At 35.8% G+C, this 17730-nt stretch overlaps 1 protein-coding gene across 5 annotated transcripts in view; it reads left to right on the top strand.

Moving 5' to 3' along the window:
• The window catches only part of RIMS2 (regulating synaptic membrane exocytosis 2), a 487588-nt gene that overhangs the window by 267340 nt on the left and 202518 nt on the right, over positions 1–17730 (top strand). For 3 of the 5 annotated variants that reach the window (XM_010577010.1, XM_010577008.1, XM_010577009.1), the window contains 4 exons: positions 719–765; positions 1932–2044; positions 7732–7779; positions 16118–16248. In XM_010577010.1, the coding sequence (XP_010575312.1) occupies positions 719–765; positions 1932–2044; positions 7732–7779; positions 16118–16248 (339 nt within the window). The remainder of the gene's footprint in view (positions 1–718; positions 766–1931; positions 2045–7731; positions 7780–16117; positions 16249–17730) is intronic. The other 2 variants (XM_010577012.1, XM_010577011.1) reach the window with 1 other exon arrangement.

Here is a 17730-nt window from a genome sequence, read left to right as displayed (position 1 = left end):
GCTGAAGCTCCTCATCTTGCTTGGTTTTGCTCAAATACCTCTGAAATGATTTATTAGCATCCTGATAGTTTTTCTTAGCATACAGTAATGTTTGCCCTTTGTAGGAAGAATATGTTCCTTTGGGGGTGGGTAGGTGTAACGAGGTACTTACTCATTGCAAGAGAGTGCTTTAAAATTACATAGCTGTACACACAATTTAATACAGGTGTTGCAACATCTCACGTATATGCAAGTATGCAATTTTGCCAAATGAAATCGCGCATTTTATTTAGTCACGGAAAAGGTAAGATTGTCCAAATCTGGGATTCTAGGACAGTGAAGGACACAATGGGATAGCCATTATTGGCAGTCTAGTATGTTCGAAGAAGGTCCAATAGATTTAGTTAATGTATAATGTCATCAGAAAGTCTACTACTCACAGTTTTAGTCAACCGTTAACTCTGAGATTGTTCTTTTTTTTTTACTGAATTATTTTATTTGTGACTGTACAGCCTGTCTCCTGCTTCAACCAAACCACTTGTTCTGTAGGCTTTAATTTGCCACTGAAATTATTTATACTGGATAAAAGATAAATCTTCCCCTTGGCTGAAGACAGCCAGCAGATCATACACCTTTCCTGAGGCCTTCCATGGGGACTTGAGAAGTGTTATAGTGTAACTGAAATTTGAATATGCTTGTTAGATAAAGGATCAGCCTGTCTTAATTTTCCTGATTTCAGGGACATTCCCAGAATACCTGACAGCACACATGCACAGCTGGAGTCCAGTAAGTTTCAATTGTGGGGTAGGAAAATCTTCTCTCTCTTTTATGTAAGCACAAATAGATTGAAAAATGTCATCTACAGTCAGTATAGCTCTTGTCTCTTTGTCCCTATTTGTCTCAATATGTCATCTTACTGTATTACCTATCTACCTTTGTTTAATAATAAACTATCAAAAGTCAGGATGTTTTGATTTAGGCTTGACATTTGGTTACAAGCTTAGGCTATTTTTGATTGAAAAGAAAAGCATAATTCTTACTAATATACAAGAACATTAATAGTAATTTTTAATTTCCTGTTTTGTTGTTTTGCATTTCAGTTGAACCTTATAAACTAGAAATGGGGATGAAATGTTCTTTATTTACAACCTGAGAAATAGCTACTTTGAAAACAGAATACTTCTACTTTATTAGAACCATTCAGCACTCCTTAAATTGGCTAAACAAATATTTCATGTGGGGAAAAATAACTTGTTCTTTGGCTGTGATCTGATAAGATGGATTTCAGCCTGCAGTTATTTTTTATCATTGTTTTAGAACTCTTTTATAGTAGAAGCCATGAATAAATGCAGTGGCATAAACTTGATTATAATAATATGAAAAACTCCTCCAATAACTTTTCACTGATCAGCCAAGTCTTAAAATAAAATCCATTTTATGTTTTGTGAGATGTGGATTGTCTTTTGTATTTATAAAAATACTTTACTTTTACTCTATGTTTTATATGTCAAAACTTGTCCTCTGACAGTTTGCAGACCTTGTAGATTTGAAAGAAAATGCACAAAACCCATTACATACATCTTGATGTTTTTGTAAAAATCTAATTAAAAATTAGTCTGTACAAGATAATAAGTCAGAAGACTGAATTCCTTTGACAACAATAAAGTATTTGCTTTCCTGTTTAGGAATTTTGGGCCTTCAACTTACTGACATAATCATAGTCAGAAATATCTGAATAAAATATTTTTCATCCTATAAATAAAAGCTTTTGATTGCATCTGAGCACCAAAAGATTGAGTATCATTATTTGGTAATTTTACATAGATAAAAAAGCAATATTTATCAGAACTTTATTGTATGTTTGGTTATACTTCTACAATTTTTATTTAAAGAACATTGTAAAAAATGCATAAGTGCTACTATTTATAAAATATTTTTATTTATAATTACAGGTTCTAGTTCATTTGAATCTCAAAAAATGGACCGACCTTCTATTTCAGTGACTTCTCCTATGAGTCCTGGCATGTTAAGGGATGTTCCACAGTTCTTGTCTGGACAACTTTCAGTATGTAAACATTTCATTGATACTAATGTTGTGCTTTTTGCAGCATATACAACTCTCACTGCAGAGGGCAAGCTACTTCTAACATAAATTTCTTGTTAAACGAGCTAAATTTTTTGATTAATGCTATGTATCTCAGTGTAGGCAGGGCCATAGTTTCATAAGGACATTCCATTTTATTAGCTTTTGGAAATTTTATATATGATAAAATAGAGACATATATATATATATATATATGTATATTTATCTAGTAACCTAGACTGGTAGAGTCAAATTTTCAGAAAGGTCTAATCTTGGCCTCCAGTTATGTTTGTGCTGTCGAGTATATACGCTTTTTCAGCTGTAACACTTACACGTACAGTTGGTAGATTTTATTACCTGTGTGCTTGGACATTAATATTGCTTATTTCTTATGCACTAGCTTTCATATATACCTTTCCCCAGATATCCTTTTGATTGTTTACTAATGTATTTGTACCAGTGTTATTCACTTTTGTTCTTCATTCTCATTGAGAACAAAGTTCATTGCATGAATGTTTTCTTTAAAAGGGTAATTTTTTGTACTAAACTGAAGAACTTGGGTTTTGTACACCTTTCTGTGTCATTTACAACTCCAAAGTGTGATTTTTCAAAAGTGCTCAGTTGTGGCCTGGTACACATTGAAAAGGAAAAGAAAAATGGAATGGAAGCAGTGCAAAACTGGTGTTAAACAAGTTTGAAAATGTCACATTCATATTTCTTCCAAGTTGTTTATGTTAAGATAATGAGTGCGCTATAAATATCTGCATCAAATCTAAGCAGACTGTTTATAAGTCTCACAGAAATGGTTTATGGTATTGATAGAGGAGGGGAAGAAATACTTTTCTGTCTGTTCAGCAGCCGTGTTCGGTCCATTTTGCAATGCATGAGCCATTATTTGTTTTGCTCATCAGATCAGCCATCTACAATATATAATTTTTAATTTTCTTTAACTGTTGTACTTAACTGCTTTGAAAGACTCAATCCTTTGGATAAATGGAAACTAGAAATCTTGACTGTAGAGTGCAGAACGCTTTGCACAAAATACAATGACAAGGGAACATGAACTGTCAAATACACAGACCAAGGTTTCTAAAAACCAATTTAGTTTTACAAGACAGCAAAAACTGTTGATAGTGGAAACAGGGGGGAAGGAAATCTGTTTTGGCCAAATCTCATAAAAGATTAGGCTGTCAAAAAGTTTTGGTTCCTAGCTACCAGCATGAAATTCAAGATCCAGAGTTAGCTGCTCAGACATCCAATGCACAGACACTGTGGAATGATGGTCCGAATAGGAACCACACAGAACTGACTTTCACACTTTCTCAGTTTCAAAACCAAAATCTTCAGGAGTTTAAGATTAGGATTTATTAGTAAAGTCAGTTAGTCTGTTGATTTTGTGGTTTGATGGGATACTGCAGTTTGAGGTGCATAAGAATAGTATCAGGAGATTTGGAGGTATATTCTAATTTATTAACAATAACAGAATTCACAAGGTTTTATATCTCAGAATGGCATATAAATTCAGTGTTTTAACTCAAGAAGGCATCATTCCTTTTTTTTTTTTTTTTTCTGCTTGCTTCAAGATATAAATGCCTTTATTAATAAATTTATAGCATTTCTTTCCATCTAAGGAAACCAAATAATGTTAGGACACATTTAAAGATCTTTCCTACATTTGTCCTCTTTGTACTCCCTTATGTACTGTTTGCAATTATATACAATACTCCCTACTACACAATATCCTTGTTTCCCTCAGAGAGCAGCTGATATCTGAGAACACATTGCTCCAGTTGACTGACACTGAAGTCAGAAATGCTCTGTAACCTTCTAAATTAAAGCCCCACTGTCTCAATATAGACACCTAACTTTAGTAGACAGTTTGGACACTTATCTTAACTCACCAGCTAAAGAAAAGTTGGAAATAGCTGTATTTCATGTTAATCATGTTAATGGCACAAACCAGCTCCTGCTGCTGTGGGCTCAAGGCTTTGGGAGGCTAGTACTAAACATTTTGCTTTGCGACGAAGGGTGGCTGTCATAATGTCTGAAGATGGTGTAAATACATAGCAAAGTGGCACCTAACTGGGCACATTGAAATGGGTAGACTAAAGTGTATTTTTAGAAAAAGTTGACTTTAAGAGAATTGAAGTGTGCTACAGGAACAGTTTTTTCAAAACAGTGTATATCTGTAGTTTCTTTCTGATCTGATATTTTAAGTTTTGAAAAATCACAAATTTTTTTACTTTTCAAATTTGGGGGTTTATGTGCCTTGAAGGTAGTGCAATGAGTAGTTTTTCCTTCACTTTTAAAAATTCTGGTTTCTCATTTTATAATCTTAAAAAGTTTTGAAACTTTGGAAGAGTTAGTGAAAAAAACCAGCTTGTGGTAGAGTTGGAGATGTTTTGAAAAATTAGAACAGACTATGAGATTTTCAAATTTTGGGCCTTTAGCAAAGGTGAATAATAGGGAAAAATTGAATTTTAAAAGTCTCCTGAAGTTCCAATAACTATTTTAGTTTGAACACTACAAAATGGATGAGCTTCAGTATTTTGGTTTTCCACAATTTTAATCAGCTCCTTTCTGACAGAACAGTTCATGGAACACTCATTCATTCCAAATAGCCGAATAAGACCTAAATGGAATGAAATACTAAATTCCGAATGTATTTGGGAATGTGCTCTTTATGGTGAAAGCCTAGGCAGGAGAATAACTGCAGAGCCCTGGCAGTCGGTGGGGACAGGATGCTGTTCTTTGTGGAAGTGGTGGGTCAGTTGACTTTCTGGGCAATGGTGGCTGAGTTCAGACAGGTGTGATGAATCTGAGGAAACACATGATAGGCAAGATTTTGGAAGTATTTTCTGTACTTTTGGACAATACTATGTAGTCCTGATGGGCTGTTGTTAGGGCAGCTGTGGTTAATAGGCTGTGAAATACAAGAGTTGTGGGCAGAAGTGGAAATACCTACAGTTCAGGTGGAGGTCTAAAGTATTTGAATAAATATTGGATATATGCATCCTTATTCAGACAGTGCTACATATACTTCAAGGGTTTTTATATTAATAGTGTTTTGGAATGTATTTATTTATGTTCAGTACGGTTTTAGCCAGTTTAGCTGCAGTGATGCCTCTATATTATTCAGGGGTGTCTTCGTCTGTTCAGTCTTCTGTGTTTTCCTCTGTATTGGCATTAGTCTGTGTACCAGTTTTCTTCTGTTGAGGTTACAGTGACACTCCAGAGCTGGCTAATAGGATTTCCCATGAAGCAAACCATCTCACATAGTTAGGAAATCTTTCTATTAATGATTATTCTGCGCAAATACATATTTAATTGAACAAATTATGTGCAACTACAATCAACTATTGTGTAGTTATAATTTACTAATATCTATAAATAATTTATTTGTATTCTGTGCAGTTTATTTTATGGCATTTTTGATCCACATTGTTCTTTCGGGGGAGTATCTGACTCTTATTGCAATTATTGTTTTATTATTATTTGCTTCGTCTGGTTCCTGTTTCTGTGGTTTTTCACTGATTTGTTTTTCCTTTAACATCATTTTGAAAAAGTCAGTATTGTTTGTGTATTGGTTCTCTTTGCTTCATTACTGCATTCTGGCTACCTTTTTAATACTGCATGAAAACTATAACTTGGAATGCTTTTGCAATAGTTAGGTTTAGAGACTGATAACATGACTAGAAGACTGTCTAAATGGATACCGGTATAAAATTACAATATTTCATTTTTGTACTGGTGGAAATTCTAAGAGAAAAGGGATGTAATTTTAAAAATTAATCTAGTTCCTTGTACAGCTGAACCACAGAACCACTTCAGTAGATTTTCCATACATATTCAGTTTATAAAGCAATAAAAATACAGGTATATTAATTGTAGTTGTAATATCTGTAGCATATTAGAAAGCAGATATTGTACATTGTGAAGGACATAATATATCGCCATGTTGGGGGGATGAGGTCAAGTATGAGACATGCTCCCCTTCCCCCTTTCACCTTTTTCTTGTCCCCTTTCTTTTCTCCCCTTTCTACCTCTACAAAAGTAAATTGCTGTTTCTGTAACGTCAAAACCTGGAAAGTTCTAGGTAGTGCACACAAGGTGCTTACTACCCTCCATTTCTCAAGGCAGAATATGGCAGGTGAGGGTCCCTGGTGCATGGCTGGAGATATTCTATCCCTCTTAGGATTGTGATATTCTGGAATATCTGTATTTCTCTTGTAATACAGAGCAGAAGCAATGTGAAAATCTGCCTTTATTTTATGTGAGTAGGTCACCCATACATTGGGCTATGCAGTACTGCCTGTGCAGAGCGGGGGGCAGTGTGCAGCTGCTGCGCCTCGCAGAGCACAGGAGCACATCAGAGAAAACCCGTCATCCAGACTGTGAAATTTTCTTATATATCCTCTTGCTTTGGTGTGAGAACAGATTACTTCACACATTTTATGGAACAGATTTCTCCAGCATCTGTGCATGCCAAGTAAGCAAGGAGGGTGGCAGAAGCATCATCACACTGCCTATCTCCATACTTTGGGTACATTTCTTACAGAAGTGAATATTGAGTAGTAGCTTATTTCCATCACTTCAAAATAGATCAATAATCTCAGGAAAACTGAACAGGGAGGTGAAGGAGATTCAAATCCATCAGATTGCTGTGGTTGTTGTGACCTGCTCCCATGCTCCTGTTCTCCCACTCCCTGGCCCTCTGAGGTATCAACATATGCTCCTGTTCCTGTCCATTCCCCATACTCAGTACCCATTCTGTGCCATGCCATTAGCTGTTGCCCTAAGCTGAAGATGGACAGTGGTTGGTTGGAGTTTGTAGCTAGTCCAGGAACTTAGGAGTGTTGCCTGTACTGATGTAGTGTTGATGTAGCCACTGGAATCCACAAGGCTGTATGTGGTCAGAAGTGTTATATTGCAAAAATAAGAGTTATAAATGCATCTATGTGTGCAATGCAACTGCTAAGTTTGCTAAATGCTCCAGATCCCATTTCATGCAAGGGTTTTCTGTATATACCATATGTCATTTCTGTCATGATTGCTGGAGAATTGAAATACATCAGTTGCACCTTCCCCCATGTAATGCTAATACCAGATAGCACTAACTTTCTCTTAATCATTTTTTAAGTATTTAGGAGGGCTTTTTGTAGAAATGCCTCTTACTTTACTTGCTGTACTCTAGAAAGCAACCAAAGCTGTCAGTGTGTGAACTGTACTTGTTTCTCTCTCTGAATATGCATCTACAATCTTCCTGAAAGGGATGATCAAGCTGAACTTATGTTTCCTACCCCACTTTTAAATCACACTTTGCTGACCTGCTCCTTTTGTTAATGTTATTTCTAAATCTATTGCAAATGTTATCTGTAGACCTGCAAAGTGAAATCCTTGCTCCTGGGGAATCAGTGGCAAAATTCCTGCTGACTTCCCTAAGGCCAGAATTTCCATCAGAGGGTTTTGGTATGATTTGGTAACAGATTTGCAGATTTAATTTATGCATTGCATTAAAATACTTTGTGTTAGATAAATATGTCGTTGGTGTAAAGCTGTGTTTAAAGTAATAGTTGTGTGTCTTTGTTTTTACTTTTGGTCTTTTAGTTTCCAGCGTGTTGTCCTTTTTGGTTTTGTTTTATTGCTTTTTCTTTAATTTTGCTTACCAGAGCCAAAGCCTTAGTAGAAGAACAACGCCTTTTGTTCCTAGGGTTCAGGTAAAGACTTCGTCTGCCTGACAGAAACTAAAGTTGTGGTTTTTTCTTTTGTTTGTTATGGAAAATGCATAGTAGGAAAACGTTACATTATAGTCCGTTTTCCCATGTTTTTAGTGTGTTGCTTTAAACCATATTAACAAGTTCCATGTCATCTTGTGAGCAGCTTGTAAAATTCTGCATGAGGGTTAAAATACTAAATTAAAATTTAAAGAGACAACTAGTTTTAGTTTGCTGTTTACCCAATATTAAACTCATACAGGTTTCAATAGTGATGATGGCTACGCATCCCACATACAAAATGTGTGTACTGTTTAAGCAAATAAATAATCTTGTGCTTGAGGTCATTATATAAAGATGAATGTCTCTTTAAATCATTCATTATCATTACTTAACACATCCTTTTTTGCATTTTCCAAGTAATAGTAGCGCCTTGAGTGGAAGACAGGCAAAAAATTTGTACCTTGTTTAAAGAAACAGATTTCTTTTGTATGAAACTTGGTTCTTGCATTTTAAAAGTACATCAAAATAATCAAAACTCTATTTAAATAAAAAATGAATTCTTCCATTGTGTTACTGAATTTATTTAGCTTTGGTATTCTGTTTAGGTACAAGTTGTTTGCCTTTTTTCATCAGGAAACTCCTAAGGTACTGTAGATTAATGCAAAACTAGGTTTTACTAAATATGTTACAATGCTTATCTTTCTTTGCTGCATGTTTTTCGGTTTTTTTGTAAATAGAATATTATCTGCTTTTCTTACAAAATATCTTTATGGAGTTGTTAATCTTTTGTGTGGGAGCTGTATAAATGTTTCTCTCGTTTGATCAAGTGCTCAAAGAAAGATGTAAAGGATGATCTAAATGATCAGAATAAGATGACTAAATTTCATATTGAAATGGAAAAAAGATCATATATATATATTTATAAAGGAATTCTAAATAAGACTGTAGGAAATGGTTTGATTATGACTCATATTTGATAAAGTACAATTTTTTTCACAATATATTATTTCCTGAAAATAGTCCTTACAACTGCTTAAATGTAAATTCAAAATAAAAAATCTAAGAAAAAAATTGAGATTAAAAAAGTAATGTCTTGATAGAATTGTTTTAGGTTAACATATCTTTATGTGCTACTGACATAAACTGTCTCTGTACTAAAAACTTAAAACATCCTTTAGCATGATTAAGAAAGCTGGCTTCTGCTCATGGTAGTGAAATCAGAGGGGTACAAATTCAATCACAAGTTGTTAAGTAGTTCATAAAGGTAAATACTGTATATGACAGAAGTAGTCTTTTAATATTTATTTTCTTTTTAGAGATGTGCAAAATAAATTAAGAAATGATATGACAATTGATTGTTCAATTTAAAAAAGAAACGTCTGCCTGAAACCTGCATGTTTCATGGAATGTTGTAATGTAGAAGTAACATGTAGTAGTTCTGTATTTTAATCACATTATATAAAATAAAGAAATAGATGTAAAAATTGTCAGTTCTACTTAGGCTAATATCCTGTAACAAACAAACAAAAAAAATTACCTTGACCAAACAATTATGGTAGTCATTTAAGAAAATAAAACAAGTGTGATACTTAATAGAGAATATCCAACAAGAGGTGAAAGTGTATGAGGCTTACTCTCTCACCTCTGACTGGACTATTTTTGATATTGTAGGTAAGAATCATCTTTAGCTGCAATTTTGTTTCTGCATAATGTCTGTGGAGTCATTGTGGACCTCTCTAACAGTTTTTTGCAGAGCTCAATAATAGTCAAAGCTAAACATAGTATTTGTGACGAGTTCCTGACGAGCTCAAACTTACGACCTTGGCAACATCTTTACAACTAGACTGAAACAAAAAGTCACTGATCTGCCCACTTTTAGTAGGGATGGTAGATAGTTTAAGATGGATTAATTTAAGATCTATTTACACTGCAGGCTGCAGAGAAGAACATAAATTCTCCAGTGATCTTTAAACAAGTCTGTTAGAAGCGGTCCAGCAGCAGTGCAGAACTCTGGTTACTTTTTGGCATGAGAAATTAGCTAACTCAGAGCTCTGAGCTGTTGTTGATGGTTGTCAGGAAGTATACGTTACATTGTGGGCTGTGGTATAGCTGTGTCTGTAAATTCCCTACAAGAATTAGGATCTCCAAACATTCTGTTTATACCTATTTGTTACATTGCTCTCAACAGGAAATGCACATCTTTATTCTTGCTTGCATCTTCTTTGCTTGTTAGTCTGAAACTGATCCTGGTGATAAATGTCCCAGATTCTGGCACAAGTTCCTCTTCCACACTTCTCTCTGTGTCATTCCATTCATTTTCTAGCTCTTGTACCACTGGATGATTTAAAACCCATCATCATTATTATTTTATTGGGAAGAAAACCACTCAATTTCCTTTTTTCCCTAACATGCACCCTTCTCCTGAACTTTTACTAATTCTACAGTACTTGGAAAAATGCATATTTATTTCCTTAACTTTTAGATCCAGTTTAGCATACCAGCAAATTTCCAACTTTCAGAGTAGCGCTTTGCGATATCTTTGTAGGAAATGATCTGTTCTTAAATTTGTGTTTTCCATGCAGTATCTCTTATTTACTTGGTGGAGCCTCCTTTTGAGCCAGAGTTGCCATGAAACCACTGGGTTTTTTTCTAATTTCAAAAATTTCAGACATCCTTTTTTCTTTAATACAGAACATCAATATATTTGATCATGTATAAAGATATATGCATGCGCCTATTTGGCATTATTGAAATCAAGATAAAGCCACTAAAAAAGAAATTTTTAAAAGAAATCTAGATTAGGGCAGCCTAAATACCTCTGTAATTTTCTGGCCTTCATATCCTAGAGGCTATTCAATTTACAGCCTTTTCTTGTATTTTTTCCAGCATATCAGACAGCAACTGAAGCAAACAGCAATAGTAGTTTGGTTTAGCAACCCTCAGTAGTCAGGATTTGTTAGACGTATTTTTAACAACATGCAAAGCTCACCTCACTATACTGAAGACGTCACCACCTCAGGGCAGTGTCTGCATCTACATAAGCTTAAGTCCAAATAAAATGTTTGCTGTAGGCATTTTTTTAAATAAACTGAGAAATTTTGTTTGTTTGTTTTTGCAACAAAAGATACTGCTGGTGTACCTCTTGTTTCAGCATAATGCAAGAAAGAAAAGTAGTATCTCAGTTTCAAAATATTATACTAAAAAACAGCTCTCTAGGTTACGTGAAGAATTATAATGAACAACAGAAGAACAAAAATGCCTGACCAGCTGTCTCTCAAACCCAGTGATATTTGAGTAGGCTGTGGTGGTAGAAATTAAGCTGCAGGGCAGGCAGTCTCTCCCAGTGGCACAAGTTTTATCTCTTTTCCATGAGATTCGTGAAGCAACCGTTATATAACAAAGAAAGAAATAAAGTGTAGCATAGAATTAAAAACTTCAAATATTCCCTGTTTTTAAATCACTTAAGATATAGTATGCCTGTATGTGCTGTGCACAAAACCATGTTAGAATTGCATAGTTAAGCAAAGAGTCAAACATTCATGAGGTAGGAATATAGGAAGTGGCGATAATGATATTATCTAGATTTTCTTAACTGATTTCCCTTATGCATATGTATTAGACTATAGGTCCTAATTACGTGATTACTTCTTTTCAAGAACTCTGACCTCAGTCAGCACTCTGAATAAAATTTCTAGTTAAGATGAGATATAAAAGAAAAAGGATGAAATCTAGTAAACTGAATTTATGTCCTTAATTTATATAACTTAACTTATGCTAGCTTCAAGTAAGTCTGAGGTACCTTGGGAAGGAGCTTAGACTTGTCCAGTTGAAGGAAAGAACTAAATACCTCAATTTCTGCAGTGAGTGATCCAGCCCAAATAAAGGACAGCTATCCTCATTAACTCTATTTGAAGTATAGGCTACTTCAGAGGGTGACTTAATTCTCCAGAGGGAGGCATCTTCTTCTGAGGCTACAGAGGATCAAACAGGATACTAGATACCTGCATTCTCATTTCTCAGAATGCAACACCAGCAGTCAGCTTTTAAATACTGTTCTATGTGTAGGAGGCTCATTCCAGAAACGGGACATCTGTGGGTTAAGCCCTGTTTAGACTGAAGAGATTGAACCTGTCTCTCAGAAAAGTGCCTTTATCATCAAACTATTGTACATCCCTTTCTTCTCTGGAGTATGAAGTCTCATCTGAAGCTGAGATACTGTGTGGCTGGGAATATAAGTGTGTGGTGATAGCAAAGAAAGCCTAATTTTGGTGTAGCAGACTCCAGACCTGCTACCCAGAATGTGTATTGATATTGTATTAGACCACTATTGGTTAAAAACAAGAAAGAATCCTACAAAGCTGGGACCAGACCCTCATCTCTGTTTCCCCCGATGACTACCTTCATCGCCTGACTGCATAAGAGTTCTTGTTTCTTGCGCTCTGCATGGCAGGTATTCTTACCTGGAAGCCTGTCTCAAGGAGTGCAGCAGAATAACTCTATGGAAAACAAACCATCTCACAATTCCAGGACGCATTGAATGTAGATGCCTGTTTGCCTGAATGTAGGTTGCAATGTAAATTTAGTCAAGAATTAGATGCACATCTGCCTAGGGAAGGAGCCTAGGCAAGGAAAGTATATGAGCATGTATGTGGCAAGTAAGTTACCAGGACTTCAATACTAAGTTGAAAGATCTTTAGAAAGCATTCAGGTTGGATGACTTTCTAAGTGAATTTTAGGTACCTACATCCTAAATTATCTAGGTAGACAAAGTCCTATTCAAGAAGTTTTTTACAGGTGTTAGCCTCCACATTAGCATCAGCCAGGATGGTTTTCCTGTGGTGTATTTTATGTGTTGTAATTTTAGCTTTCCCTTTCCTTCATTTAGATCAGGATTGAATCATCACAGTTTCTTAAATGTTCTAAGCTTTTAAAAGGGCCATTCCTGCATGTGTAAAAAACTGCTGAATGGAGGGTTTGTAGACTCTGCTCTGTTAGTCAGCTGCTTAAGTCTTTCAGTGCTGAGAATCACACCCATGTATTCTTGTGGGGCTTTCACCCCATGGATTGAATAATTCAATGTTTTTCACTTTTTGGTGTTAGGAATCTTTTCTGCATGCAACTCAACAAAGCTATAAAAGAAAAAATCATTTCCTCATCAACTTTCCTGTTATACATGTGCCATCCCATGTTTATTTCACAACATAAAAAATATATACTATTCTATGAGGTGTGGTAGGATTGTCTTGCATTTACTAATTAAGAATTGAGAAACTGTGATCAGAGTCTGAGACAACCAGGTTCTGCCCAGGCATAATACGCACCACAGACTTCAGTTCCAATGCTTTACTTAGCACTACAAATCAGGCGCCAGGGTCTCATACCAGGCTTCCAGACAATGAAGAACATTCAATTTGTAAATACCTTTTGAAATGTTTTAAGGGATCCACCCCTTGATACACAAGAGCTCTGGGAAAGAGGAAGGGCTGGAATCCTCTCCTCTTGGACTGCACCTGGCTGTCTTAAATGGCTGTCCTTTCTCTCCCTGTGAATAGAGAAGAACAGGTTCTTGTAGGAAAATACCATACTATCCAAATATTGTCATAATATTTATGCACAGGAGAGTCAGAATTAGATCAGTCCTATTCCCAAACTAATTTTCCATGTTCAGTATGCTAGTCTAACTCCTTGTTTCTCATTTCCCTTTCCAATTTCCTGTCTTGACTTCTTGTCAGATTTTCTTTCATCCCAATCTCTCTGTGCTACATATTTTGTGCCAGTTACAGAATGGCTGGTTCTTTTGTCACTTCAATCTGTTTCTCTCATTCAGTCTCTTTTTGCCCCTCTGTTCTTCTATGGTGCCTGACATTAGTGGCTTCATTCTTCTTGTTTCACCAAGAAGCATTCTGTATCCTTTACTTTCCCAGTAATTCTAAAGCAGTTTCTGATTTGTCCCTCCTTCCTTCTTCTAACCCTATGAGAATGCAATCCCATCCTCCTCTCCATGGGGCTCTTTGTCCATTCTCTCACTCCAAGTTTCTTCCTTTCTTCTCTTTGCATTCAAGTCAAATGACTTCTTGGGTTACAAGTGCCTGTGCTATATATTGGAGTGCTAGTAGTGTATACACAGGAAAGAGAGAGAACTGTCTGGTCATAATTCTGCCTCCTGACCTTTCCTGTAACAAGCAGAATTGCGGGGAAAATATGCCCATTGTGTACAAGTTTTTCCAATTTTTTTCAGACCATCAATAGAAAAGTAGAAGGTATAAGTCAATACAAATTTCGAGCTCTTGTTCCAAAACACAGATGTTAGAGCATCTCAAAGAAATTATGTCAGATGATTTAACTTTCTGCTTAGACTCATTCTCCAAATATTTTGACTGAAGTTTTCCTGCAAAAATTCAGTCTGAAACAAATATAGTGATGAAGTATTCAGCCTACATATGAACACATAATTCTGGTTATATTTTTGGCACCCATGTCTAGATTATCTCACTTTCACTCAGTCACAGTTTGTGATAGTGTCTGGATCACAAATATATTGCATTCTGCTTAAGCAAGGGTAATTTTTCCAAAAAAAACAGATGAAGAACACTGTCTTCAGTGCTACTACCCTTGGGGTGTGGGACTAGCCAAGTCTGTCCTTTGCCCAAGGACTCCCAAGGAAGCCTGTGGGTGGATACATTTACTGTCAGAGAACATTTAAGTTGATTTGCACTTCAGTGGTCATTAAAGCTTTGCTTTGGATTCATATAGTTGGTGCAAAGCTTTCTATTTGTGATCTGTAGCTGGATGAAGATACCTAGCCGTCCAGATAATTCTCAGTTTAGAAAAAATACTGACAAAGCCCCTTGTTTTGCAGTAATGTAGGAAGAGCATCTAGAACTCTCTCAAATCTGACTGATTAAGGATAATTTCTTTCACACAGTTTTCTGTGTTAGTGGCCACAGAGACCTTTAACTGTTGGTACCAGAAACCTATAAAGTCAGTAGTAGGGCCAACAACATGATAATAGAGGACAGGTATCCTCCCCTTTTTAACATCTATTCAAACACTGCTGGTTGGTGGCTACAGGAGTTGCAAGATCTAAAGTAATGGAGAAGGAAGAAGTACACTGCCACCATTGATTGACTTGGAGTGTCTTAGTGTAATCTCACTTACTGAAGTATTAGGAATGGCAGAAAGCTGAATCAGCCTCTTGTTGCTGGGTCAAAAGTCTTGAGAATTGCATCAAGACCTTTCTTTAACTGACTGAAATGCTGAAGATGAGGAGCTATGACAGCAAATGGAGACCCTGTCTCTGAAATGATGTGAGATGGACTCCACAGAAAGTGCATCTTCCCCTGGTTATGTTTACCTTAGCTAGGGTATATTCATGTCTAAAGGTGCACTGCTCGGTCAGGTGTGGAGTTGGGCATTATCCTCTTTGAATTCCTTAAGTTCAGGCAGGGTAGGTGTTTCCTTTAAATGTCCTAGTTTGTCCTAGTTTGTCCTCTGTCTCAGGCAAACTCCCCATGAAGAGAGCCTCCTCTGTCAGCTATAGTTAATGATACTGCAATGGTACCACCATGTAATGACTCCCTGGCTATTTGGAAAGCTTTGTTTTGTCCTAACTGCACCATTTCCCCTTTCCACAGTGACTTCTCTAAAGTAGGTATATCCTCTCCTTGAATAATGTATTTGCAGCTATAGTACTCAAACTGAAATAGCTAAATAGCAGCTTCTAATGACTGTAGTAAAAAAGGATAGCAGGCCAAGTCTAAGACTGATTTATAACAATTTCTACAGATGAGTAATAGTAGTTTTTGCCTTGTTGTTGCTGAGTTGGACTGTGAAGAGGGCTGGACTACTGAGCCTTTCTCTCTTACAGTTTCTGGAGGGCTTATATGATTTCAGCATGAGTCCCTGCATCTTGAAAAACATTTAGAGGTTTGAAATATTTATGGTCTTTTCCCATAGTCTTTCCAGCACAACAGGACATGAAAAATTCATTTGCTCATTGTGCATAGACTCCTTAGAAATGTATATATATGAATACCATACATCAGTAATGCAAGTAATACAATATCACTGCCAAGAGAGAATAATCCTAACCAAAGCACCATGTGAAAAACAATTAGTATGAAATAATGTACTTATTGTACAGGCTTTTTAAAAAAGAGTAACTCCTGGTACATACTGAAGCTATTTTTATGCTTTGTTATAAATACAAAGTATAACATGATATTTTCTGTTTAAGTAAACAGTATAAATAGAAGCTTATGAGCAAAATTCATTTTAAGGATTAATATGCTACTTTGTTGTAGAAATGAGTTCACTAATTAATATTTTCTCATTACAGATAAAACTGTGGTATGACAAGGTTGGTCATCAGTTAATAGTGACAATCTTGGGAGCAAAGGATCTTCCTTCAAGGGAAGATGGAAGGCCAAGGAATCCTTATGTTAAAATTTACTTTCTTCCAGACAGAAGGTAGGGTGAACACAAAGACAAGGAACATATGAGTAAGAATTAATCTGATACTCAGATGGTACACACAGCTGAGTTTACTGGTCACACGGAAAAATCTTAGTTTGGTGTTTCTTTATTGAACATGCTATGAAACAGCAATGTGTCTTTGAAGACTAAACACAAACTCACTTCCACCGGATATTTTATTAAATACTGAATAGAAAAAGAAAGGTAAACATATGTCATTGCATGGCGATCTGTTATTTGCAAAGAATGTTGCCAGTGTTTTATAATGCCCTTATTTCCTATGACAGTTATTTCTGTCTAGTGCAAAGAAAATGCTACAAAGTTAGGTTCATGAATTTCTGGACTGATCAGTCCAGCATTTTGGTTTGCCCCAACTTTACACAACAAAGCAGGAACAGGTTTGGCATTTGAAACCCATAGATTCCATATCACAGTATAAGTGAGTTAAGGCTGAAGGGGACTCAGTTGGGATTTCCCAGATGTACCTTGAAAACTTCCCCTACAGCACAGGACTGGTATTAATCTGGACTGGCCTTATATATGCATTTAGGGAAAACTTAACTGTGGTAGGGACCCTTATGCCTGAATAGCTCCTTAAATTTTTAGTCCATGATTTTCTGCCATTTCAACTTAGGCAGTGGGAGGAACAGCAAAGGGGACAATGTGTTCCCCAGTTGATTTTTTTTATTGGTGTTTCCTCAGATTGTGTCAGTAGGGGAGCATGTTTAGCTTTATTTTGTAATGCAATAATGCAAAGATTTAACCTGACTCGGTATATATAGATTGACCAGTGGATTGCTGAATCTGTAGAATAGGATGTAACTTCATAGTTTATATTTTTACATCCTTTGCCTTTCCTAATAGCTAAACTGGGAAGATGCTAACTACCTCCAGTACCAATTGACTTCAGCAGGAATTAAAGCTATTCAGTTTTGGAAGACAGTACTTTTCCACTTTCATTGTATATCATATGTTGACAACAAAATTTTCTATGACTGCATAATCTGCTGTATCATTGATGACAAAAATTTTTGGATGGATTTTCTTCGACTCACCAATATTTGAACTGCTGGACTAGATTCTTAGTTTATTCAAATTGCTTTAGTATGTTTGGAGATGCTGAAGCTGCGCTAAGCTGAGAATCAGGTCTGCTTAAATTATCTTATCTGCTTGTTCAGGATAAAGCTACCAAAAATGTCTGTGTTCAGAATGCTTCACAATGTAAGCTGTAATAACTAAAAATACATAGAAGGAAAATATTTAATTAAATACTTTCGAGAATGCAGATACAAAAAGTTACATAACATAAAAGTTTATTATGCTATACTGGTATTTTCCATTTATGTGAGGTATTCAGAACTTTTTCTTTAATTATTATATGTGTTTTCTATCACTTATGTAAGAATCAGCAATTTGTCTTATTGAATTGTGGTTTTTTTCCGATGTGCAAATTCATTTTCCTTTCCTTAGAGGTAA

Source organism: Haliaeetus leucocephalus, unplaced genomic scaffold (assembly GCF_000737465.1).
Source record: "Haliaeetus leucocephalus isolate CR32 unplaced genomic scaffold, Haliaeetus_leucocephalus-4.0 Scaffold555, whole genome shotgun sequence".
In the NCBI taxonomy this organism is placed as follows: Eukaryota; Metazoa; Chordata; class Aves; order Accipitriformes; family Accipitridae; genus Haliaeetus; species Haliaeetus leucocephalus.
The sequence above is the reverse complement of the archived record's forward strand: the minus strand, read 5'-3'. Positions and strand labels throughout refer to the sequence as shown.